At 46.4% G+C, this 26,346-nt stretch overlaps 2 protein-coding genes and 2 long non-coding RNA genes across 25 annotated transcripts in view; 2 read left to right on the top strand and 2 right to left on the bottom strand.

Moving 5' to 3' along the window:
- LOC309872503 overlaps positions 1-26,346 on the top strand; it is an 857,896-nt gene that overhangs the window by 515,314 nt on the left and 316,236 nt on the right. The gene's annotated exons all lie outside the window — the stretch shown is intronic.
- OTX1 (orthodenticle homeobox 1) lies at positions 6,069-13,654 on the bottom strand. 3 transcript variants are annotated; one of them, XM_082745444.1, is made up of 7 exons: positions 13,637-13,654; positions 12,890-13,041; positions 12,461-12,529; positions 11,497-11,679; positions 10,661-10,867; positions 9,591-9,742; positions 6,069-8,361 (listed from the first exon to the last, which is right to left on the bottom strand). In XM_082745444.1, the coding sequence occupies exons 5-7, from the start codon at positions 10,755-10,757 to the stop codon at positions 7,543-7,545; spliced, it is 1,068 nt and encodes a 355-aa protein (XP_082601570.1). In that variant the 5' UTR covers positions 10,758-10,867; positions 11,497-11,679; positions 12,461-12,529; positions 12,890-13,041; positions 13,637-13,654; the 3' UTR covers positions 6,069-7,542. The 3 variants fall into 3 exon arrangements, with proteins under 3 accessions (XP_082601570.1, XP_082601569.1, XP_082601568.1); XM_082745443.1 differs by lacking the exon at positions 13,637-13,654 and having other exon boundaries at positions 11,497-11,710; positions 12,890-12,978; XM_082745442.1 differs by lacking the exons at positions 11,497-11,679; positions 13,637-13,654 and having other exon boundaries at positions 12,890-12,978.
- Positions 14,949-17,819, top strand: LOC309872484. The gene is made up of 2 exons (XR_014315893.1): positions 14,949-15,605; positions 17,104-17,819. It is a non-coding gene; the product is annotated as an uncharacterized lncRNA (long non-coding RNA).
- EHBP1 (EH domain binding protein 1) overlaps positions 17,264-26,346 on the bottom strand; it is a 348,209-nt gene continuing 339,126 nt past the window's right edge. For all 20 annotated transcript variants that reach the window (XM_082746615.1, XM_082746623.1, XM_082746631.1 and 17 more), the window contains 4 exons: positions 26,180-26,279; positions 24,973-25,046; positions 18,606-18,720; positions 17,264-18,353 (listed from right to left, as the gene is read on the bottom strand). In XM_082746615.1, coding sequence (XP_082602741.1) covers positions 18,263-18,353; positions 18,606-18,720; positions 24,973-25,046; positions 26,180-26,279 — 380 coding nt within the window. In that variant the 3' untranslated portion in view covers positions 17,264-18,262. The remainder of the gene's footprint in view (positions 18,354-18,605; positions 18,721-24,972; positions 25,047-26,179; positions 26,280-26,346) is intronic.

Genomic DNA, 26,346 nt, shown 5'->3' on the forward strand with positions numbered 1-26,346 from the left:
TGATTTCTATTACTCAACTTGTTAACCCATTTTAAATTTCCAGACTTAGCTCTGAAAAAATAAAATTTACCCTTAAAAAGACAGGATTTGCTTTATCAGCTGGATTTTAAAAATTAAGGTACAAACTTCAAAAGTTGAAAAGAGAAGTTCCCAAGTTAGTATAGTTAGACTTTGAGATTCCAAGTATCTGTTTACAAATAAATTAAGCCTCACACACAGAGCCATTAATCTAATCTCAGCTCCTTACCTGGTTTACACAGCTTTCCCTGGTTAAAACTCCTATAATGTAGCAAAGCAATATTCTAAAGTGCAAAAAAGATTTGGTCAAGAACAGCAAAACAAACAAACAAAAAACACAACACTCTCATAAACATGAGCCCACCAGTAAGGAATTTTAGAATTACTTAGAAATAAAGAACTAGTAAGGAATTAAAAATTAATAAGAAATTAAAATAATAAATAGACCTGGTATCTGACTAGTACTCTCAGTTAATGCTCTCTTAAAATCTTTTTGAACATTCATAAAAATTAGATTTAAGTGACGCTCAGAAACATAAGGGTAACCATGTCCCAGGAAATAATTCTCAGTTATCAAAGCTCAAATTTTATAACTCTAACTTAGATAAAGCACGTTTTTTTGATAATCTGGTAATTGGACTGTCAAGTGATCTGGTGGTTTCTTAAAAATTAATGTTTGCTATCATAGTGTAACTTTCAGGTAGCTTTTATAGCAAAAAAACATGGGATCTAAAGACCTGAGTACCAAGTTCTGCCACCTATCAATTATGTAACCTTGATTAAATAATCAAACCTCTCTGAGGCTCACACAAACCAATCTTGCAAGACTTGAGAGCATATAAACAAAATAATACATGCAAATAATACTGCATGAGCTCTAAAAGTACAGGAAGCTCAGTTTTCTTAACATGTTATAAAAACTACTTTCAGCAAACTAATGCATATTTTTATTCTCTTTTTATTATGGAAAAATATAAATATACAAAAGTATAGTATAATGAGTTATATGTATTCTCACTTAGCTTCAACAGTTATCAACTCGTGGCTAATCTAGTTTTATTCGTACTCCACTCATTCTTTCTCTTCCTTTGTTATTTTGAAGCAAGTCCCAGACATCATATCACTAACATCCTAAGAGCTAAAATCCAATGGCTTCTTCTCAGTGAGTGCACAGGTATATGAAGTCAAACAGAGAGGTCTGAGCTAGGAATATGGATTTGAGGGTCACCAGTAATGAAATCAAGAGTTGAAGCTCTAGCTTTACATGGAGTTCAAATATCCATGCTTAAGAAACAAGAAAATAGATATTTTTGGTGCTCCCTCATTAAAAACATAAACAGACATGAAGTACAATTCTTACATCAAAAGAGAAACCCTATGGATTTTCAAAGGCCCACAGAACTTCTACATACTATGACTATAATTGCTTTTCTGCCTTAAAAAGTGTCCCTATATATTAATAGTCACTATTCTGAAGGATTTAACAAAATCCCTGAAACAGGCACAATAACTTATGTAACAAATTTACACACTGATATTGTAACCAAACCTAAATCCACTTTTCAAAGTATTTCAAAACATGTTGCTCCATATAAATTTTCTTTCCACTTTAAAGTTTTTATGTTTTATACTTTCTTTTCTATGTATATTTCACAATAAAAATTTTTAAGTAAACTTTAAAAAGAAAATTTGATTCCTACACTTAAATAACTATGACAGACGATAGTATATCTTATAAACATTCAGAGCTTTGAACATACATGAGAATATTTGCATACTAAAAATATTTTATAAGCTCTTTAGATAAATGCCGTTAAATAAGAGGCCATTATTCCTACACTTTCATTAATTTTAAGCCAACTACCAAAATCAGTTATGATTTATTTATATTCCACTTCAATCCTGAAAAAATTGTGACCCGAGTTCCTTAAATCTTAATTTTACAATCCACTTTAAAATAATTTTTAAAATTTTCTAGTTTCATAAGTTGTTCTATAAAGATTAACCTCTGAAAAATGAAGTATTTATGACTTTCAGAATAAAATGGAACTTTGTGTCTTTGATTATATTAGCCACCAAGTAAATTACCCAAAGAGAATAGGAGGTGTATAATTTTTAGAAACACAATAGCTTGTCAGTGTTTAAATTTTGATGGGTCACCATTGATTAAATCAGGCTAAGTCCTATTTGATTAGAAATAACTCCAAAATATTTTAAACCATAACCTTCTCTGAAGTAATAGTCCTAGAAACCTGAATGTACAATTCCATAATTAGTGAAATATGGGTGTTGGTTGTGTGCACACCATACACTATGGTGCTTTATTTTTTCCTAAGAAACAAAATCATGTATATTAAAAGCAGTTTCAACTTTGGCTATATTATGTAACTGCCATTTCACCTAAGTTACTGAAGAATTTTTGGAAAATATTTTTGATTTTCAAAAGCTTTTGAAAGACTGCACTTACCAAGTTCTAAGTAAAATCCAACTCCTTTTCAAAGCATGATTAAACAATCATTAGGTCAAAATGGCATGTTCCCCTCCCTCACAAAACAATCTCATTCTTTTTTCAGGTATCAGTAAATATCAACAGGATTAAGGCATAATTGCCTTTTCAGGAACAATTTACTAAAAATACAGCCAAAAAGCCAAAAATAAAACCTCTCCTTTTCAAAAAAGAATATTCCAGACACACACACATTTAATTAAAAAGGTTCTTTCTTAAAGATAATGGAGATGTTTTCTTGTTGCCAAATAAGAAATACGTTGTTATTATTTCGTATTCACCTTTTAGTTGGTTTTTACTTTAAGTTTTATATTGTTGAATAAAATATTCTTCAGTTAAACCTAAGGTATTTTTTTTCATTCTTGTTTTAGATATTAAAATGTATGGGGGAAGGGAAAGTGTGGAAAATATAGAATAACTTGTTGAGAATTTGATCGGTTTTCAATTAAGGAATTTCATAAAGATATCTTGTTGCTGTTCTTAAATTAATTCTGCATCAGAAGCCAAGTGATTTTTTTTTTGGTCTTGAATAGTAATGACACAGATTTTCTTTACCAATAATGTATATATTAACTACATTTAATATATCAGATACATTTCATTTCTGTATCTGAAGAAAACCTTAGTGCCTGTTAATGCTTAATTACATCAGTAACAATTCTGCCAGAGTAGTGAATTTATCATTTATTTTCACAATCGAAAAAAATCAGTTTATTTGTGAAACCGCTGTTTTGAACAAAATACATGAAAAAAAACCTAGTAATTTTCTTTTGACATAATAAATGAAACTACTGCTTTTTGCTCTCAATAATGTAGCAGACACGAATCTGTTGACATTCAGTGTCTTTTCACCTGTTTTTCCTCTCGCGTTAATAGTCTCTAACTTTAAGGATTTTTTTTTTCTCAAAAAGAATTGTTTTCACAATCTAGGGAAATGTCTCCATATATTCTCAGTAGCTACTGAATATTGAAAAGTTCTACAACAAACGAGGTTACTTTACTGAATCATTTCAGAGCTTCAGTAAATTAATGCGGTGCTCTCAAGATGGCTTTACGTTTTAAAATTCTTTAAAAATCGCAGATATGAGTTATCCTTTACCCACACAGCACCTCACACTTGTCCGCGTAATGGTAAACTTTTCACGACTGGGGTCGGAGCAGAGAATACACGCTATGGGTAAAAACCACGAAGATTTCGTTGAGCACTCCACGAAAAAAAAATGTTGGCATCTTAACATTGCTAAATGTTCTGAAGTTGCTAAATCTCCTTAAATTGCTTCACTTGTGTCACGAACATCAAAACCAAACCAGACAAACCTCTCTTCCCGGGGCAGAGGGACGAGCTGAGGACGGTTCTGCCCATTAACAGGTGGCGGGCCGGGAGGGGCCTTCGGCGTTCCCCGCCGCCGCAGCGGTCGCCGCCACCACCGCCTCCCGGGGACGCTCCGCCGGCGAGGGCGCCCTCACCTCACTGCACCTGGGGCCGCCCCCACCGCGGCCACGCACTCACCCCGCTCCCCCAAGCTCCCGCGTCCTGAGGGCCTGCGGTGCCCTAGCGCCTTCATGGCTCCTGGTTTCCACCGGGCATCACGGGGCCTCAGCACAGGCGGGAGGCCCTGGGAAAAGCACGTGCCTCTTTTCGAAGCTTCGTCCCCCGAGCGGGAACTCCCGCCGGGCCTCCGAGCGCCTGGCCACCCGTTCCCGTCTGCCGAAGTACGCAGGCGCCGAAGCTTCTAGACGCCGCCGAGTGGCCGGGCCGCGGGGACGCGGACCTACCCACCAGCAACCACCGCCCGAAGTGTGAAGTTCTGGAGCGTCCCAGGCCAAGCGGGACAAACTAACACATGCGACGAAACTGAGGCCAGGGGGTTGAGTACCTTGCTCCGGAGGCCACACAGTTGTCCGAGCAGGCGCAAAGCCGGGTCTCCTGGTTTCTTTCCACCGAACAGCCAAGAGGATCGCTAGGCGTCCCCCCCAGAACCCGCCTTAGAGCTGCGGGTGGGGGCAGCCTAGCACCTGGGCCTCTAGTGGCACTGGCAGCTGCTGCGTGAGCGGAGGCGGCCTGGGGCGGCACGGGCAGGGTCGGCTGTGGAGAGCGCCTGGGAAGCCCTCCAGCAGTGGTGCCCAGGCCCGTGCAGCGCGGACTGCAAGCCTCTTGGCTCCGGCCACCCTCCCAGCCTCTCCGGCACGTGCGGGCCCCGCACCCGAGGGGCCACGGCGGTCCCCGGGCGGTTCGGCCTTGGCTCCGCCTTTAACTGGAGGCGCTGCCCAAGGCGGAGCCCGCGCGGGGGCGGCTCAGCCCTGCGCGTGGGGTCTTCCTGCGGGGGCGGCGCCGGCGGGCCGGGCTCAGCCGGGCTCAGCCGGGCTGGGGCTGCGCCCTCCCGCGAGCCTTGGCTGAGTCGGGGATAATGGGTTTGCTGGAGTAGGAAGGCTCAGTGCGCCTGAGTCGGGCCTACGGAGTCCAGGGGGCGAGGACGCGGCCGAAAAGGCTTTTCTACCACCGGAGCTCGCAGCCCTAAGACCTTGCTCCGCGCGGGACCCCGAGGGAGGGGTCGTTCTCCAAACCCGGCCTCACGCTGGGTTCTCAGGTCTCACACGGGATAAAAAGAATAGGGTGTGTTGGTCACTTCGCAGGAAACTTTTCGTTGTTTCCTTATTTCCTTCCCGCCCGTGGACAAGTTGAGCAGCTTCTCGGCCTTACACCCCGGAGATTTCAGGCCAAACAATCTGGACAGCTCCGGCTCTGGGTTTTCTGGAGGAATAGACCCACCCCTTTCCCACCTCTTTCCTGGTCTCTCAGGGCAAGATGGAACCGTCCTTTGCGACCCCCTGCTTCAAGTGGGGAGTCTTCTTCCCCTGCCAAAGTGAAACGCGTCCTTGTCGACTTTTCTAGATTTTATGTTTGCGTTTTAAAGAAACTTCACAATACGCAAAAGGTAACTTGGCTACTTCTGGCAAGGGCCTGAGGGTTTAGAGGGACATCTTAGCACGTGCAAGAAATGACTCGGGTCCCCTAGCCGCCGTGAAGCCACCCGGGACAGCTCAGCAGAAAGGAAGGTTGTCTGCTGCCAAAATGCAGGACACGGATCGGTTTTTTGTCGTTTTGTTTTCTTTTCCTTTTTGGCTCAGCTCTGAAAGCATTACAGAGCTATCCTTTCCCGCCTCCGACCCTCTTCCCCTCCCCCTCTTCTGTCTGGTGCAGGCAATTAGGGTGAAGAAATCAGTGCCAGGTTCCTGCCTCTGAAGAGAAAGGAATTGCTTCGGGAATTGAGTCCTGACACCTGTCTCTGTCCTGGATGGCGAGAGGGGATGCGGGGTCAAAACGCCTGGGGGAAGAGGCCAAGCCGACCGGGAGGGCGGGACACTCCCTAAGAGAACGTTCTCTGGAGATGCCTCTTGCCACCTCCTCCCTCCTTATCGTTTGGCCTCCTGCTTCACACAGGTCATTAACACTCGGGGGTATTAACACGGGAGTTTCCCTCCTTTTAGGCTCCCCGAGACCAGGACCTGGGGCTGGAATCAGAAGAGCGACACTGACAAGCCGTTCGTTAATTTGCATTTATTTTCGGGAAATAATGTAGATAAAGGGGGGGGAGGGGACTGCCTTACATTTCAACAAGTAATTTGTGATCTTCACATCGGACAAATCAAATTTACAAATTACTTTCCCACCTACTGGACGAAAAGGCCAAAGCCGAAACTGATACACTGGAGCGGGCTCTCCGCAGATTTCGGAGAATGAAGGTGCACTAAAAACTCACTAGACAAAACAGGGTTGCTTAAAGAGAGAGAAGCCGACACAGGAATTGGAACTAGGGTTTGGGGCCTGGATCGGTTTGTTTGTTTTTCCATAATGCCGTATTTTTGTTTGTTTTTTTGTTTTCTTTTGTGATTGGTCTCTAAACCGGAACTGCTACTCTCTGCTTCGACCTGGTGAAGGGATCAGTCCTACGTCCCCACCCAGCCTAGCCCCCTCCCCTGTACCCTGACTTGGCTGTTTCCTCCACACTCTCGGACCCTCCCGACCCTCCGCGCCCAGCTTCCTGGAACCAAAAAGGTTCACTTTAATAAATACACAGAGGGAGAAGGTGTGAGAGGGCAGGTCAGCTTTGCAACAACTGAAAAAATAAAAGCGCCACCGTTTAAGGAAGAGAGGAAGGGGGACAGAGGGAAAATATTTTTTGCTTTTGTTTTATATATATGTGTGTATATATATGTATATATATGCTGTATATATCTTAAAGTTCTATTTCCTGGGCGCTAAGACGAGATATGTTCAGTTCAACCAACAGCAACTAAAAAGTTTAAGTGGTCCCTGGAACGGACCCGACTATGTACAGCATTCCCGCCGAGGCGGAAGATTGAGCCAGTTCTACGCAGGGCGGGGCTGTGCGCGAGAGGCCAGGGGCGCTCCTCCCTCGGGCCCTGTCCCAGCGCACCCCGCTGGGGAGGAGAAAGCGCCGGGAAGGTCTGGCCTGCAGGCGGGGAGCGGGGCCGAGGGCAGCTGAAGGAGCGGTAGTCTGCAAGCGGGAAACAGTGGCTGTTTTGATTTGGGGTGGAGTGTGGGTTCACTCCAATGGGCAGACACATGCCAGTTAGTGATTCCAATGTCCAGAAAGAATAAATAAAAGTATAGGGCTCAAACAGCGAGTTAGAGCAAAGAGCCTCCGAAGGCTGCAAGTGCATAACAACTGCCCAGAAAGAAAGACTGGAGGAGAGTGGCTTAGGAGTTCGTTAGGAGTTGAGGAGGAGAGCACCCAGCTCTCCCCATATAGAACTGCGGGCCAAGCCGAGGCACCGGTCCCCTCATCCAAGGGGTGGGCGGGTCTGCACATCCCCCAAACAAGTGGCAGAAGGATGAGGGCGGCAGTGCAGGCAAAGGGCATCTTTTAGGGGCATGATAATTCAGGTCTGCAGAAGCCGAGGCAAAGGCGGGCGGTGCAGCAGCAGCAACAGGACGGGGACCACGGAGGGCGCAGGTAGTTGCGTTTCTTCTCCTCTTCCTTCCATTCCTGGGCTCACAAGACCTGGAACCGCCACGAGGCTTGGTCCTTATAGTCCAGACAGTCGGGCGAATTGAAGTTGAGTTTCCAAGCAGAGGAAGCAGCGGCGGCGCCAGGCTCCTTGTAATCCAAGCAGTCGGCAGAGTTGAAGGCGAGCCCTGAGCCGCCGTAACCCTGGTGGTGATGGTGATGATGGTGGTGATGGTGGCCTGAGGACTGGCTCAACGGGTGGTGCGCATGCGGGTGGTGGTGATGGTGGCCGGCCATCGAGGAAGGTGCCATAGGGCTGAGCTGGTGCGGGTGGTGATGCGAGTGCATGGGCGCTAGATAGGAGCTGCAGTCCACACCGCCAAAGTAGGAAGAGGAGGGCGCGGGGTAGCCCTGCCCATAACTGCCGCCCTGGCTGTAGGACATGGGATAAGAGGCTGCGGCCGAGGCAGCGCCTGCGGCAACCGAGCGCTGCATGCACGAGGCGTTGCTAGGCGCGGCCAGTGGCTCGGGCACTGACACCGACGCGGGCGCTGAGCCTGGCGAGATGGAAGCCGGACTCCAGATGGATGAGGCAGCCGGCGTACTCAATGACGACGGGACTGCCACCGCCGGGTTCCCGCCCAGGCCTGCAGCCGCTGCCGCCGCTGGGTTGGCAGAGGCGCTGGATCCCGAGCTAGAGGACGAGGCGGAGCTGGACACAGCGGGCGGCGTGAACTGGCCGCTGCTTTCCGAGCCCGAGCTCTCCCGCACCGGAGACGACTTTTTCTTGGCTGGGCGGCTCTTGGTCCCGCTCCCGCTCTGCTGCTGCTGGCGGCATTTGGCACGGCGATTCTTGAACCAGACCTGCAGTGGTCGAATGGGGAAGAGAGTGTTAGGGGGGTGAGTTGAGCTTGCGGCTCCCCCGCCTTTTGTACCCACTACCCGTCCTAGGGTCTCTCCTCTCTCTCCTACCGAGACCTCCGCCCCTCCCCATCTCCGGCCAGGCCAGCCCACGTCCGTGGTCCCAGCTCCCCCACCCTCCCCCATTCCTCAGACCAAAGATCCTCCTCTGGCAAATTAGGGATGTGCACCTCCCCTCCCCCAGCGCAACTCTGCCCTAGGGCGGAACATTTGCGTCTGTCCAGCCAGAAGTTCAGCCATCTCTAAACTGCTGCCGTTGGCTGCTTCCCAACAACCTCGTGTATGCTTGGAGGCCCTGTCTTCTATGAATAGATCAGACGAAACTGTGGAGAGGAACGAAGGAGACCGCAGAGCACAGGACAGTCACCAAGTCTGAGATGGGAGCCAGTCGGCCCCTGGAGGCCTCGCGCTGGGCAAGGCCAGGAGGCCGAACAGAGGCAGTACACTTGGGGTACTAGGGAAGGAAGCCTGAGCAGAATTTCGTTGGGCTTCTTGGCTCCAAGTGGGAAACCAAATGGGGCAAAGTTCTCACTCCTCCTGGAGGACCCCGGTACATGGCAGAACATTCCTGGTTTTTTCTCGAGCCTCGGGCGGAAGAAGACGAGATAAAGGCTCTTGAGAAGAGTTCTGAGTTATAATCCAAACAGTATTTTTATCGCAAAAACCAGAAACAGCAAAGCCGGTAGCCGGGTTTTGCGATCGGCATCCTCTCTGGGCAAAGGAAGAATCTAATCACACCGGCGCCACCCATGGAGTGCACTCGGACAGGGAACCGGGCTCTGGCCAAGCTCCACTCTTCCATTTCCAGGATCCCCGGGATGCAGGGCAAAAGCAGAGGCAGGATTCAAGACCCGGAAGAAAGCTGCCAAATCCTGGAATGGCCGAAGAAGCAGGGGCAAGTGTCGGGCCCTCTAGGCACTTTAGCTTGTTCCCCCTAAATTCTTAAAAGGACTTTCAATACCGAAGGCGCCCTGGGACCAAGGGCCGAATCCAGTTACAAAAGCTAGTTACTTTAACTTTGCCCCTCTCCCAGGCCCGGGCTGAGCGCTAGGGGGAGTCTGAGAGGGGCTGCCCAGTCGGTAGGCCCGCCCCACACCAGACCACCCTTCCCTGGCCCTCTCCAACCATACCCAGGGCCCCTACCCTGACCCTGGAGCCCGGGGCACGCGCACCTGGACTCTGGACTCCGGCAGATTGATCTTGAGCGCCACCTCCTCGCGCATGAAGATGTCAGGGTAGCGAGTCTTGGCGAAGAGCGCCTCGAGCACGTCCAGCTGGGAGCGTGTAAAGGTGGTGCGCTCCCGCCGCTGCTTCCGCGGGGTGGCTGAGGGGACACGCGGGGGCGCCTCGGGTCAGCGGTGGCCACGCGGACCCCCGCTAGAGGACGCAGACAGGCCCCCGTCAGGCCCTGTGCGAGGCCGTTGTGAAAGACAGCCGATCTCCAAGCGAAAGAAAACTCCCCCGGAAGGCCGAGCCTGAGAGGCCACAGGTGGGAGAAAGTGCGTGTGTGCGACTGGGAACCAGTGTCTTCCAGACTCTAGAGTTGCCCCTTTCCCTTCCTCTCAGAGGTTAAGCAAGGCAAAGAAGTTATACAATCTCCCTTCTTTTCTTTCACCACCTCCCCCCGCCCCAAATCATCCTTCGGCTGAAGCATGGTAAGGGGTGCACAGAAAAACCACCTGGAAAACACTTTCCGTAGGAATAAATGAAGGTGAAGGAGTAGGAGCTGGCGGGGGGGGGGGGGGGGGGGCTACAATTCGTCTCAAGCCTTTCACATTTCACATTCGCAGTGCAAAAGCTGCTGCAGACCAACAATGGAGAGGACAGATTAATTAGGGAGGAAGAATCCCTCTTCTTTATCTCTTGGCCCTTCCTGTCAGGGCCTAGAGAGTATCCAGATTCCTCATTCAATATTGGGGGAAAGGAACAGACACACACACCCCAAAAATGCCACGCATGAGAAACAAATCCATGGGTAAATGCACTCTGTGCTGCTGGTGTGACCACAGCAAGAGACAGGTTACCGTGTGGTCAGGCTGGGAAGGCATACCTTGCACGACTTCACTGGCTTGGCCCAAGTCACCCACCAGCGGCTGCCCCCTGAGCCTGCAACGTGCAGTGCATTGTAGGCAGACTAGCCAGCCGGCTCCCTGGGCCTGCTCAGCCACAAAGTGCATGCCCAAACTCGAGAGTCTGGGGTCCCCAAAATTTGCACGGCCTGGGAACAGGGGCCACTGCTCACCTGGGTAGCCCACGGAAGGATGTAGGAGGTCCATGGCTGGCCCAGCCAGGCCCAGTCCGTTCATGCCATATGGGGGTTGTTTGAGGTAAGACATCATGCTAACAGACGGGTGGAGGCGCCCGGACGGATCCAGGGGGCCGGGGCCAGGCGCAGTGCGGGGCTCCCACTGCGCAGTCCTTCAAGTTCTGTTCCTTCTGGGGGCCCGGCCTATGGAGACAGGAGACACATGTAAACAGTGATTGAGAGCCATCTCGGCTACCTGGTCTCATCTGGGATGGGGAGAAACGCAGGCTTATGGAAACTTAGCAGGGCGGTCAATTCCGCTCTACAAGGCCTTAGCCCAAAGACCACAGCTTCTTTTGAAAAGTAAGCTTTTCTGGATCGTCATTGCCTCTTTTCAGGCTTGGAATGGGTAAAAGACACTCATAGGGCGTCGCTAGGAGTGAGGAGAGGTTAAAAGCAGGGCCAAGGGGGAAAGGTGGAAGCCTGCAAGATGGAGTGCACAAGGTCCCAAGTCTAGGCAAAATTCTGGTCTGGTAGGAGCCGGCCTCAACACTGCAAAAGCAAACGTTTACTCGGGCCAGTGAGGCAGCCTGCCCAGGGCATAAAGGGGTTGTTTCGTTTTGTTTGAAAGCGGGATGGAAAGGTAGAGACTCCAGAGAGCTAAGATGAGGCACTGCTGGGGGTCTAGCAGCACCTGGGCCTCTCTGGGACACACTGCCTACTTAGGAGAGCATATTCCTTCCCAGGTCTCCGCCACTGGGTCTGGGCCCCAGAGACCACAGCCACCCCTCCAGTTAACTTTCTCAGTGCCCAGCCGCTGAAAGATTGCTCACCGGAATCCCACCACACCTGAACCGCAGTTACAGGCCCTGGGCCCGCAGAGGCGGCCAGAAGACGCAGAAGGGGCCACGGTAGAGGTGGCGGCTCTAAGACGCCGCGGGAGGTCAGGGGCGCCTCGCCACAGCCGCGCAAGCCCTTCTTCGCGAATGCGAGCGGGTCCTTCTTTCTGCAGGGTCCTGGTTGCGGACAGTGTCGTCCTGGCGGAGGCTGAAAGGTGACCCGCCCAGCGCCCCAAAGGGTCTCACAGATTTGGGAGGCCTGAGTGCAGCGTTCCCGTGTGCTCCCTTCCTATGCTACTAGATGAACCCGCAGCCCCAACACCCTATGGAGACTAGACAACTAGGCCTCGGCGGCGTAGCTCACGCTGACCGGGACCGGAAGGTCGAAGCCTCGCTTCCCCGGTTGTCTCCAATCTGAGGCGTTATTCTCAGGCGTAGAAAGTGGAGCTGGGGAAGTGCGGCCGGGGCCCCAGGAGACCTATCGCTTCACCCCGCGTCGCGGGAATTCAAAGCAGGCCCGGGGCCCGGGCTAGGGAGTTCAAGGAGAGCAGTTAGAGCTAAAGAAGTCTCCAGCTCCAATCCTCCAGGACCTAGGATCTGGGCTGGGGCAACACAGTTTGCTGGGAAGGAGACGAAAAGGAAGCAGCCGGGGCTCTAGAGCCGAAAGAGAAGAGGACGTCAAGCCGAGGCGCCTCTGCTAGGCTGCAGCGTGAGTTTTCAAAGACTTTCTTCAAACTTAGCACTTGGGCTCGGTTACTTCGGAGGAGGCGGGGGGAGGAGGCGCGGGGCCGAAGCAGAGATCTGGGGTCTTCCGCGCACCCCGAGGGAAGCGAGGCCGCCCCCCCAGCCCCGCCCACCTGCTGGGGACCTGGGAAGCCGCGACCCATGTGAGGAAGGGGAGGTAAGAACGACCAACGCGCTCCCGGAGTCCAGGGCGTCCCCGCGGCGTTCTCCTTACCTGCCCTCAGCTGCCGGGGCCGCTCACCATCTACCTCGCGCCCTCACACAGACCCGAGGGACAGCCAACCTGCAAAACAGAGCGGCACAGGAATTACTCGCCGGGCCGGACGGTTGGTCTAGGATCCCCGGATTTCTTTCTTTCCCCAACTTCCCTCCCTCCTCTCTTTCTTTCCAGTGGCTTTGTGCGTGTCCCTCCAGGTTTCACTTTATTGCACAGACACTTTGTTTGCAAAGCCCTACGCGTTCCCGAGACACTACCTCGCCCGGGACCGCGCCGAGGGGCCGCAAAGGTTGGGTGGGGGTGAAAGGGGCAGAGTTGGGAGGTGGCTCGCGGTTGCAGTTGCATTCCCGATACAACGTGGAGGCGGTGGGGGCTAGGGAAGTCCTGCAGAGGCACTTTGCAAACTAAATAAATCAAGCGATTTACCTTGTCGGAGTGGCTTGTCTTGCCGGGTTGTTTAGGTGATTGGAAATGTAGCCTGATGAAGATTGATCACCTTTCTACTGCCCTCCCCGGGTATGTGAACGCGAGGTGAGTGCGTAACGGGGCTATGCTGCCAATCCCCGGCCCCGCGCGGGCTGAGTGACAGGGAGCCGGGCAATGGCAGCACGAGCCGGGGGTTACCTCCGCGCGCCCCCGCCCTCCTCCGCCCCCTGCACCCCGCCCTCACCGCCCGCCCGCCCCGCCCCGGTCGCGCGCTAACTCCAGGGCTTGGCTGACAAACGCCGCGCAGAGCTAGGCGAAGACAGCGAACGCAGCGCCAGAGCCCTGTCCGCAGAGGGGGACGCCAGTCCCGAGGCCGTCCCGGGGTCCCCGCCCTTCCCTCGCCCTTTCGGCGCCCGTGAGGGAGTGGCAGAGAGGAGACGAGGTGCTGGAAAACCGGTTCCCTCGCTCCCCTGTGCGCCACTCGGCTGGGCGGCCCGGCTGTGGGCTCGAGGACTTCGGAGCCGCGGGCTGGAGTGGAGGGGGCCCCCGGCCCCTCTCGCGGCGCCGCGGGCCCCAGCTTCTTCTTTCACCGCGCCACCACCTGCAGACGGACGCCGCGGGCGGCTCGTGCTGGCACAGGCTACTTTGTCGAGCGCAGGAGCGGCTCTGGGTGCGCAGATCCCGCCTCGGCGCCTCGGGACTCCCGCGCCCGGGAACAGCACCCGCTGGGGAGGCACCGCCACATACCTGCTCCTCGGCGTCTCCTGGGGTTCACAGTCCCCACGAAGGGTGTTTGCAAATCTTAAATGCTTCTTCTCAAATGTTGGAGCTCAGCGTCTCCTATCCCTAACACACACTCTTCTTCTGAATCTAAAGATTTTAATGGGAAACTTTCTCTTTCACACTCAGTCTCTGTCTCCTTCCCGGGCTCCTTCTACCAGGGATAATCTGGCGGAAAACGTGGCCACAGACCCCTGCCCTCAATTTCTTTCTCACACACTGCGGAAGGAGCCTTCTTGGGGCGATTTCCCCGGATTGTTCGTACTGGCGAAGCCCATTTCCCAGCCGAACAAACTTCTCAACCCCGTGTACCTGGTGGACTTTTCAAAGAGCCAAAAATAAAAATTAAAAAAAAAAAATGTTTTCGCCCCAACCCTGAGCAAGGCGATTCTTGTAAGTGGCACCTCCTTCTGAATATTAGGCACCACTTTACTCCCTTTCGAGGAATTCCTACTCCTTTTTCCTAATCCCCCTCCCCTCCATCCCAACGCGCGGAGTGAAAAGTTTGAACAGGAGTAAGTGTGAGGGTGAGTCAAGGAGCCGCCGGGCGCAGCGCGGTGGGGAGCGCCAGCGCTGCCGGGGCCGCGAGGTCGGGCACCTAGAGCGGACTGGGTTCTGGACAAGGAGGAGGAGGAGAAGGAAGGGGGAGCCCGCTGAGTGAAAAGGGGCCGCGGCCGCCGCTCATCAAAGTGCTTCCCCCTCCCCCAAGCGACACTTTCCTTTGGAGTCCGAATAAAATACGGTAACAGAATATGATGGAGGGCACACTGTTTCCTTAACTGCTTCTCAAAGGACCCGGGAGATCTTCTTAGGACCTTTAATAAGGCTTTGGTCGGTTCTTTTGTTGATCTCTCAAAATCAACTCCTTCTAATTGAAGTTGGAGCTGAAAGCGAGCTAATGTTCAAAGAAAGTGGCCGCCAGACCAACGAAATTACATTTTTTTTTTTTTTTGGACGATGAGGGAACATCTAATCAAAGGGGCAAAGGAGGAGGGGTGAGAGTGGGGGAGTATGAAGGAGAAAAGGAGGTTTTACAAGATCCTTCTCTGGTTCACAAAAGTCAGCGACACGGGCGCTTCTCTCCAGAACAAAGACACCGCAGCCCATTCACAAAAGGGAAAGAAAGACACACAGAGAGAGAAAAAACTATAAAAGAACGAGAGAAAAGGAAAAAAACACGAGAGAGAAAAAGCTTTAACAGGAAAAGAAACTGCGCAGAGCGCAGCGCTGACCCGGGCGAGGACACAACTTAGGCTCTCGCAGAGGCCCCCGCGGGGAGTAGCCCGCGAGGCCCGCGGCTCAGGGCCCCTGCGACGGTGCAGAGGTTTAAAGAAAGAAATGGAATACACCCCGCCTCCAGTTCTGGGGAAAGGCGCGGGCAGGAGGGTACTAGTTTTTTGGGGAAGACTAGGCGGGCGCCCAGGAGTGCGCTGCAGCAGCGTCTGCGTCCCCAGACCGCGCAGCCCAGCCCAGGCCTGCGCGCTCTGTGCCTGGGTGTAGCCCTCTGCTGCCGAGGTGTATGCCCTAATCCTAGCCCCGCAACCTCTCGCACTCCTGCCTGCTGCGGGCCCTATTTCGCCTGCAGCTGCAGAGCCCGGCCGAGGTCCGGCGCTGCGAGGTGGGGCCGCTGTACGCGCTGGAATGTGCTCTGACGGTCCCCAGGGCCCGCCACGCGGTAGTCCGGCGCTCTCGCTTCCAGATGCTGCCACGGTCTCGGGGAAGTTGGGAGGTATCAAGTAGCATAGCCCCCCCCCCCATGAAAGTATTTATCTAATCCTAAATTGCAGGCGAATTTTCTTAATGCTCAACCCATAAAACCCCAGGATTAAGAAAAGAGAGGAAGAGGGAGGAGTGTAGAGAGGAAGAGAGACTGAGATGAAAGTTTCTTGTACGCGGCGTGGAGGACTGAGGCGGCCGTCGCTAGGCAAATGTCCAGGTGGGAGACGCTGGGCCAGAAGCCGCGACTGTTCCAACAACGGCCGCAGGGCAGGGAGGGGGAAGTGGGGGCCTCACCGAGGGAGAGCACGTCCACCCAGTTCAAGGCCCCCGACCCGGGGAGAAGGGCGTGGGAGCTGGGCCCTGGGACCCGGATCCAGCACCCAGGTGACCTCGAGGCCGGGCCAGACTCCGGGGGACACTTGGGAGAGGGGGAGGGGTTTGGCGTCCGGGTCGTGGGATTCTGGCCAGGGGCGGAAGTTCTGCACCGGCCCGCGGGCTGTGCCCAAGCCAGCAGGCTGCCAACGCTCCTCCTCCTCAGCGACCCCTGGGCCCACAGTTTCTTTTCCCGCAGCGCGGGCTTTCTGGTTCCGGGCCTCTCCGCACGCTGGGCTTGCGCCTGCGCTCGGCGGGCAGCCTCTGGGCACAACGCGACGAAATCCGGACGCGGCGCCTTCGCCGCGGGCCTGACCCTCCTAGTCCCGGGGGTCGGCGCTCCGCCGCCGCTGCGGGGCGTGCGGGCGCCACGGAGCAGCCCAAATGGAAACCCCGCGGGGCTCGGGACTGGGGCAGGAGGAACAGCAAGTGTGGGGCTAGGGAACGTCTGTCACTTGACAGGTCGGGAGCGGCCGTGGGGAGCCGTCTCTCCGCGAGGCTCCTCGGGAGGGAAGGTTCCCCGAATCCAGCGTAAAAGGGATGGTGATGCTGGCCGTCCAAGCCCCAGGCAGCTTGGGTTTCGTCTGCCCGCTTCCCTTGGGGTTCGAGTGGGGTTCTGAGAGCTTCCCCCGGAGAGCGGCAGCCGGCTCCGCTCTCCTGCGTGAATGAACAGGACAAATACTCAATTTCCTTTACTTCTGTAACTTTTCAGTAACTTCTTAAAATCCTTTTCATGAAGAAATCTACCGTAGCAAGTTTTATCATTTTGAAAGACTGTCATTTGAAGGTAGCTGCATACTTTTCGAACGGAATTTGTGTATTTGTGTCTAAATGTACATATATGTATGTGTGTGTACGTTTATTTTGATCTAGGCTAAAGTATAAACGCTAGTGGACTGTTTTCTGTCTCTAGACTTGTTGAACGAGCTTTCTTTGTTTCAAACACTTCTGTAGAGGAGTGATGGTAACTACTATCAAATCGCCAGTTTTTTTCTGTAGCCTAGAACTTATTAAAAGTTCTCTTTCCTTCATCTCATACATACACACCTGCACACATTTATCCTCCTCGCCAACAATAATCATCTTCCTTTCACTTCAGTACCTGCAGACTTTCGAGTTATCAGAAATCATAATTTTTCCTCATAAGTGCAACATTAACAATTGAAAATAATGTGGAAAATTCATCAAGATATTAGCAGTTTTCAGTGCTGTGGAATCACAAATTTCCTCAAATCTTTAACAACAGAGAGGGCCCTTTACAGAAAAAGATAGTTTACACTGCTTCATCACATTTTATGAAAATACGACTAACTGCTTTTCAGTTCGCATTCGTGTGTCAGCAGGGCTCTCTCGGGATGGTGTAAACTTACTCAGCTCCAAATACAGCCTAGTATCCTGCTCTGAATTCAAGAGAACCATTTTTTTCAACATGAAAAGTCTTATGGATACAGGAACTTCTCAAACCAGTGTCAAGTTTTCATTATAAGGAAGTAGCAGCAGTGGTTAAGGTAAGAAAGTTTCTGCTTTTATTGAAAATTTATATATGACTCAGTATTGTAATAAATAAACAGAAAACCATTTTCACAAAAAAATGACAGTGCTATGCTAGAGAAGAAAATATTAATTGGGGGATTTACTCATAGTGGCAAGACAGACTTTTATCAATACAGAATAAATATTAACAGCATTCTTGAGCCAATGTTCAGACCCAGCAAAATGTAGGAACCAAGCTAGATGTAATAAATAATTATCTGGAGAAAAAGATGGCGCATTCTCAGATGATAAGACCGTCTTTGTAAACTGATGCATGTCAATTAGTCCCATCCTCATAGCTCACCTTCAAATCACAGGACTGTCTCAGCCTACATTAAAAGGCCATCCTCTAAGGAAAACAGAGGACAGGAACTCTATTATCCTTACAGTGAAATGCAAAACAACTGCAGAAAATCCCACTGGTAAATAGAACACAGTTTAATAAGTAGATTGAGTATGATCTAACTATAAAATTTAGGTAACAGAGTCAAGTGTTACATATGGCAGGACTGGAAAAATCATTCATGACATTTTTCTTACCCCCCACATACCCCCCCACCATTATGCTATCAACAACAACAAGAACAACAACAACAACAACAACAAAAATGTTCCAAATTTTCCTCCCATCAAAAGCTGAGGGGAAATAATGAGGGAAGGGTTTTTTTTTCTTTCTTCTTTGAGCACTCTCTTGAATACTCTTAATACCAATCACTCACAAGGTATCTGTGCAAATTTATTTCACATGATTACAAGGAAATTAACAACTCACACACAAAAAAAATATCCTTAAACAAAGCTCTTTTGGAGTTCTATTATCCAGAAAGGAGGGAGGAAAAGGGGTGGTGGTAGTCATAAAGAAGTACAATCCAGCCCCCCAAAATGTTAAAAGTTTTACATCAACAACGAGTCTGACATTTTCTAGTCTGGGGACCCAAGAGTAAAATGTTGGGAGACTCTGGTCCGGTGCTATTGAAGAACACATTTCTCTTCTTTCTTGGCCATCTTGCCTTTGTTTTGTTCCAGAGTTCGCTCCAAATGCTCATCTTCTTCTTCAGCCCTAGAAGTCAAACAGGAAACAAATTTATTTTTCTTCGTGGAGGGCAAAGCCACAGTCTCCTCTCAGGTCGCAATCCGAGCCCCAGCAGGAATGAGGCTGCTGGGGCCAGCGGGGGTGGGGGGGTGGGGGGGTGGGGGGGGGTTGCCCCGGGGCCCCACGGAGACCTCTGGACTGAACTTCCCGAAAACTTCATGGCCCCTCAGCTGGTGGCAGAGACTCGAACCCCACCCCCCCACCCCACGGACGACTCACTGCTTCTCCTGCGCGTCCAGGTCCCTGACGAGCGCGTCGCGCTTGTTCACCAGGGCCACCAGCTCGTCCAGCAGGAGTTGCTCGCGTCGCTTCTGGGCCTCCGTCTTCTGCCAGTCTGCAGGGGACGGGAGGCTCGTTACCCACCCGCAGAGCCTCGGCACACCCTCCCGCCCCCCTCTTTCCAATTTCCTTGTATCTCTCCGCAAACCATATTAGAGAGCCACTAGATAGTGTTTTAAGGGGAGTCTGGCCATCGTGATGAGCATTTCACCCTAAAACCTAACTTTCTAAACCTTTCCCGCAGATGGGCTCGGCTACCGCTGGGCTGGAACCTGCAAGAGACCAGGTGTGAGCCGGTGGGCAGCCGGAGGTGCGCACCTGATTCTGCCAAAGTGGGGGGAGGGAGAGTTAGAGGCCCAGAAAAGAACGGCCGGAGACTTGGTGGTGGGGGAAGTGGGCAAATGAGGGGGCGGGAAGTAGAGATAGGCGATAAAAATCACTCAGAAAAGGCTAGAGAATCTGCTTGAGAACCTTTCCTCCTCCCCCACCCCCATGCTCACCCCATACAGCCCATTCTTCGCTAATTTCCTCTTCGCTCTATTTTAGCAGTTGGATGTATCTCACACTGGGCGCCATATGCTTCACAATAACTTTAAAAGTAGTGAATCGGCTAATTAGCATTTTTCTTTGAAGTAAAAAATAAATTTGCTCTGCAATATTACACTGCAGCTCTCGATCGCATCACAGCCAGTTTTCTTTTGGAGAGGTTTGCTGGGTGGTTTAAAATCAAAGCACTTCTGCAAAGGAAAAATTACATATTTCTTTTTGAAACCCCACGTTAAGGGTTGGAAAATCCGATGGCCAGTGCTCTTTCCATGCGTATGGGCAGGGTTTTTTGAAGGTTTTAGGACCCAATAATATATTTGCTAATCGTCGCTGGTCTGATAATTTCCTTAAGATGAGCAGCAGTTTCGTTTAATAAAAACAGGACCAAATCGAACATTTAAAGCACTTTTAAAACCAATGCCAACTGCTCTTTGGCCAGACTGTAAGGGCTTGTAGCTGTCAATCAACCCCCAGTCTACCCCGCCTCCCTCATTAGGAAGGTAAACAATGAAAAGAAGAAGTAGATGATGAGGCAGATAGCAGAACAAATGAGGACCTGGAGGGAAACAGGACACCAGCTTTAAAAAAAAAAAAAAAAAACCGGGGCCACTGACTCATGCAGCCCCCTCCCCCAGCAAATGCACTTTCCAAAAAACAGAGGAGTGCAATCCTTTCGGGTTTCTCTCTTCTCTCTCCATTGCCCTGGGCAATCATGTTAAAACTCACATGGCTGGTGCTTATTCAGATAAACCTAACAATGCACACCGCTGGTTACCATGTGAATCTTCACAAACCACACAAGAATGTGCTGGTTCAAATCCCCCGGACCCCCTCCAAAGCAAAATTTATTCAAGACAGCAAACTGCTCAGCAGCTTTATGAAAGCAAATGGTGCTAGAGGGAATTCTATCTTGTATTTACAAATTAAAAATTAGATGCATCATCATGCAATAAAGGTTAGAATAGCAGCAAAAAGCTAGAATGGTTTATTCAATTTTACCACTATTCCTTTCTTTATGAGCTCTAATACATACATACATATATATAAAACATGCTATGTATTAATTATCCACATTTGATACAAAAATCATGCAAGTACATTAAATATCTGGTCACATTACAGTCTTATTAAAAGGAGTGAAATATTCTATAGCATGGGAAGAAGTAAAGAAACTATTACTATGCAAAGTTTTTTTCTGAATATAAGAAAAAATAATAACAAAAGAGCAAAATTGAAGAAAAGCCATATCTATCACTATCACAGTTTTGTCCTTTGGATTTAAATGCAACTGTGGTCAGGAACGCTAGACAATTTTCTAATTTGGTTCTTGCTCTTAATCAGTCTTATTATACACAGGAGCAAAATTAATAGACACTCCAGTTGGAAGGATCTTTAAGGTCATCTAGTCTAATTTCAGGTAACTGTAGTTCTAGAAATATTAACTCAGAGAAAACCCTGCTAAATTTGTAAAAGATTTATAACTAAATTTTAAAATTAGTAAGATTATCTGTTTTGATGAATATTAATTTTTCCACTTTCAACCTCTAGAAATCATTCTGATTGTAAGCTTCATAATTATTTTCTTCTAAAACATTTTGATAAGAGCTTCACAACTGGGAAATAAATTTCCTCCACCACGCACATAAAAAATACAATTAAATGGAAAATAACAAAATTTTCTAAAGCCAAGAAAAAAATAAATTTTAACAACAGGCATATAATTTTCTTAATTAAACTGTTCATTCTCTGTACTTGAACAGTCACTCTTAATTAATAATTAGCAATATCAAGAGAAGTAAGGCTTTAACAATACGGATGAGAGAAAACTTCTGTTTTTTAACCCCTGAAGTATTGAATAATTTAAAAAATCTTAACTTTTTCCTAGCTCAATACTGACATTTTCTGTAACTGTAACAAAAACATTTTTAAAGTTATGAATATTTAGGTTATTTTCATCATTTCACAGTCAAATTTAACTGACATTAGAATTTAAAATGCTGCAGCATAAATTTAAGGATTCTTCATATTAAATTTGTCATTGCTATATTAATATCTATTTACAAGATATTAGTCAATTGTAGAGGGAACAGCTATGTACACTGAGTAGATTTTACACTAGCAAAACTACTTTTACTTTGCACTTGCTTTCTCATGGGAGTAAATTTATACACATACACATATATCTGAATGCTGATTTGGGAAATTAAACTATTTTGATGATTTAAAAAATTCATAATACCTTTAAAATTGATCAAGACCCATATTTGTATGTTCATGCTTAAATTAAAAATAAAATTTAAATCCCCTTTTAGTAGCTTCACTTAGATGTAATGTCATGTTTTAAAAACCTGCCTGTAAGTTTATATGTTACCTGTTACGCATTTTAAGAAAGGATTACTCACCTATAACACCAGTCACAGCTAGCTAGATACATTGACTTTGACTTGAACAGACTACAATGTGGCTTCTGATTAATTTAAAGATTCCAGTGTACTTTTGCTACAAAAGCCATATCCTCTTGCAACAAATAGGATTAAGTTTTGATGCTGCATTTGAGCCAAAGTGTTGAAATAAAGAGATTCTGTTTATGTCCATCTGCACTGAGCTGTTTTGTTAATTTAAAAATCTCTTTCTTATCTATAGGGCCAATTATTCATTCCCTGATTCAGTTTATTTGCTGAAGTTGATAATTACCTTGGAAAAAAGGCAAAAGAAATACCTATAAATACTTTGATAGAAAGGACCTAAAGTTCCTGTAGTAAACCTTCAACCTTGCCACTATAAATAAGCCTGGCACTTTGATGAAAATTAACACTAGTTTTGTAAAGAGCACATTGGGGGATTGCAGTCAAGTCTTATCTTTAGTTCCAGTCAACTAGCAATCCTGAAAGAGTTTGCATCATCATCAGAGCAGGCCATTTGATAGGATTCTACTGCTGTACCTAATCAATCTATGGAAGACTGTGGCTGTGCTGTGTAACAAAGCTAAAATAGATTTACAAATGGGGTTTTAGGGGATAAGCTCCTCCACAGGATTACATATTGATTTTAAATATAAAAAGCTTATCATATAAACCATAACTACAAAAATAGTGAACCTATGCATAAATCCCTTTAGAAGAGCACCCACTTCAAACTCTGAGCCAAGAATAAATCAAGATGTACAAAATCCTAGAGAAGATCCATTTCTTGTGCAGAAAATGAACACACCACTTTCTAAAAGCCCACCCCAATGTGTGCAGAAATGAATTTATCTTTCCTGAGGGGACATTAAATAATCGGGAACAAAAAAACTATAGGAAAAGTATCTAAAAGATGTTTGTTAGCTTAAGGGATCCTACAACTTAGCTCAGTAGAGTGAAACTCCTGCTATGAAATACACCTCAAGGAAAAAAAAAAAAGGCAAAAACAGGCCAAAGTGATTATGGATTTTCAGAAGAATGGATATATTGAATTTTTTTTTTCCTTCTCAAACCAAGCTGTTAATATTTCTTTCAGTGTGCTATATGGCTATTAACATTCTGTGCTTTCTCTTGGTGCAGATTTATTCGAAAAGATTTTAGTTTATTTATTAGAAAACCAACTTATGGCTACCTAGTAGAAGAGATGGGGACAAAAAGAGGAATGAATGAACCTTAAAACAAAGGAGAGCAAATCAACACCAACTAGCGTTGCCTATTTATGTGTTTTTCTGTGGGTTTTAATATTTCAAAAGGCTACTGAACTGCATGTGTGCACATTCTAAGGGCTGACTCAGAGGATACAGCGTTCGTTCACAGAACTGATCATCACAACAGTCAGTACCTGCCCAGGACATCCCAGCCCATGCACTGCCCAGGCTAGTGGGACAGGCCTCTTATGAAAAAAGTGACATTTATTTGTCATCAACAGGCTACTTTTTTCCTCAAATCTCTTCTTTCCCTCAACCAGCCAACAGAAACTGGCCCCATCACTTATGGAACAAGGACCTTAATTAAAAAATAAAAACCAAACAAAACTTCAAAAAACTATCAATTGTATTAAAGGTGCTTGAAAAACACCTTTTCCCCTTCTTAAAAAAATATGACTTTGTACTGATACGTACAAGAAAAAGAGGCAGATAAAATGTTCAATTATTTGCGATGGTAGGTTTGGCATAAAAATGAGATATTTTCTACATGTCATGCCCCTCTTTTTAAGATGGTATTTGGCAATATAACTGGTTTGGGGACAGAAACAATATCTGCCTTTAAAGTCAACTGTATTGTATCAAGTTGTATTTTAGGGATAATTTAACTTACTATACATGAGAGAATGTTTTTAATACTCTGTATCGAGTATAATGTATAATGAATCTATAAAGAATAAACTATGTAATGAGTCAGACATTTTTACATAATATATATATATATATATATATATATACATACATTTTATGTCACCCATACATATATATACCATATAAATAGTATCTATTGTACCCACTTTTCAAATATTTAGCTTTCCACTCTCTTTTAAAGACTACACCATGACTACAAAAATTGTATCAAGAGGAAAAATATGTTTTAGCATACCAGTACATTTTATTTCAATGGCAAGTTTTACAGAACTTCTTAAATAATTTTGACAAATTTTTAGTCATTATCAATGTATAATTTGATTTATCTGGATAGCCATTTGAAGGAAATTAGCTATCTGAAGCCTTTAAAATAAAGTAAATCTGATTTTTAAATGAGGATATACAATACTGTCAGTCCTATTTATCAAATGAGATTACAGATTAAAAGTAATTAAAAATAAAACTTTTATACATAAAAGATTATATTTAGATAAATAGCATATATTTTATTAATCACAATATTAGTTAAAATATTTTTTAAATATACAGTTTCATTTGGCTTTCCCTTACAAACTTAAATTTCTAGTTCCTAAACTAATTAGAATTGGCTTATTATAGATCAGGTACCTTATCAGGTAAAGAAGAAAATTACTATGGACAGTCAATGGGTTAAGAGGTCAATATAGAATAGGAAAATCAATTTGCATTGATTAGACAAAAGGTCCATTTTACAGAGCCCAAAGGATTAGTTTTTAAAGCAGACATCTTTGAACTACAAGACATTTTCAACTAAAAGGCAGAAGTGCATTCTTAAACATGTAAAAATTTTTTTTAAAAATCATATATAGTAAATGCCATAGTAAGCTAGCTGATGTTAACTGATATTATGAACAATGCTTAGGATTACTATGTAATTCATAGAAAAGCTTTACGAAAAGTATGAAAGTGTTTTATTTATCTGCTATGTCAATCTTTGCCTGAATATTCACTTAATAGGAGTTGGAATCTTAAGAACTATAGTGGACCGCAGACATATTTCCATGTTGACATCAATTAAATATTAAGGTAAAATTTAGAGTCTGATGTGAAAAATCAAAATGATAAATCAATCCCTACCTCCCTCCTGGAAACAACCTTAAATTTCACATAGTAAAATGTAATTAAATCATTTAACTCCTTGTATTTTCCATTTTATGGACATTTCAGCTTACTGACAAAGTAAGACAATTTTGTGTTTAATGGTACACATAATGATTATCTATCTGAATTAGGGTTCTTAAGTTTTATGTGACTCTGGCTTTCTAACTCTAAGGCATTTATCTGTAATTCCTTTTGGTTCCTAGTCAGGCCACACCTAGTGAGACCAGAAGTGTATTACACTCTTTAAATCTCTTCTGACAGTTGACACTTCACATACCTCTCTCCATCATAGCCATTTCTTACCTTCAATGGCTAGCATTGCCCGCAATTCCCGATTCAGCAGCTCATACCGTCGTTCTAAATCATGCTCTTTTTCCCTAGGCAAGTTACAAAAGTTCATCAATATGCTAATTACTAAATCATTAAACACTTAAAAGAACCTTTAGGTTACATTGATTTTAGGACTCATAACTGACTTTTCTCTTTAACTTTAAGCTACTCCAAACAAATGATACACAAACCTAAAACCTTCCTCAGGTTGAATATTTACTAGTGCTATTATTTTTCTCCTTCAATTTTGAATTGCACAGAGGTATATTTTAATCTTCAGATAAGTAGTCTCACTCTTCAATGCTTCTTGTGTTAAGTGCCAGGTATAAGACTATTTTGTAAAATATTTTTCATAGCTCACTATAAACACTCGTATCTGGAACGCCATGTAAAAAGAATACAAGAAACATGTAAGTACTACCAGTGCAAATTTAATATAGAGACAATTAAAAATCCAGGAGGATTTAAATTTTGTGCTTCTTCATAATTTTTTTTATCAAGTTCAGGCATGGCAGAAATGACAAAAATAGAGGTTTTCACTAAAATAAAACATGTAAGTCTGCTCCTTCCCACACTAGGTGGCATAATATAAGAATACTGCTAGTGAACAAAAAGAACACACATTAAATCCTACAGTGAACTAAATGCTAAAGACCAAGAATGCTTACATTTGGTCTGGTCTCCATTTTACTGTACACAAAAGTGATCTTTTTATGACTGGAGGAATTACCCAAATTTAGGGTAACATCATCTGTAGAATACAAATGTACTTTTGTCCTTATTAAGAGTTATTTTCATTTTTAACTTAAAATGTGAGGTTAAATAAACTTCAATTTTATTTCTTTTGTCCTCTAACCCTTAATATAATCCAAATCTCCTCTTTGTGCACAAGGGCTTTATTTCTTAAATACAAAAATTTTTTATATTCCTTGGCTTTCTAAATAAAAAAACATTTTTCAGTATATACCACTATTTTAAGAAACTTACTGTTTTAAAAACTTACTGTTCAGAAATGATTATATACTCTTTTTAATTTTTATTTTTATATAAACTATACTGTAATCTCCAAGGAAAGAAAAATAATAAGCCTAATAAATAGGAAATCCTAAAGAAGGCAATGACAAAAAGCCCAAGATTCATCAGTGTTGTAGGAAAAACAAGCATAGTCATGGGTACTTACAGGAGAGAAAGCTGGTTCATTCTCCTTATTAAGGCATTTTTCTTATTAACCAACATAAACCATTCCTGCATCATAGCTTCTTCTTCTTCTGTGTTCCTTCCTGTAATTCAGTGAATTATTTATCTGACATTTTATAATCCAAAAAATAATTTAGCACAAGTATTTTT

The sequence above is a fragment of the Mustela nivalis genome, assembly GCF_964662115.1.
Source record: "Mustela nivalis genome assembly, chromosome: 8".
In the NCBI taxonomy this organism is placed as follows: Eukaryota; Metazoa; Chordata; class Mammalia; order Carnivora; family Mustelidae; genus Mustela; species Mustela nivalis.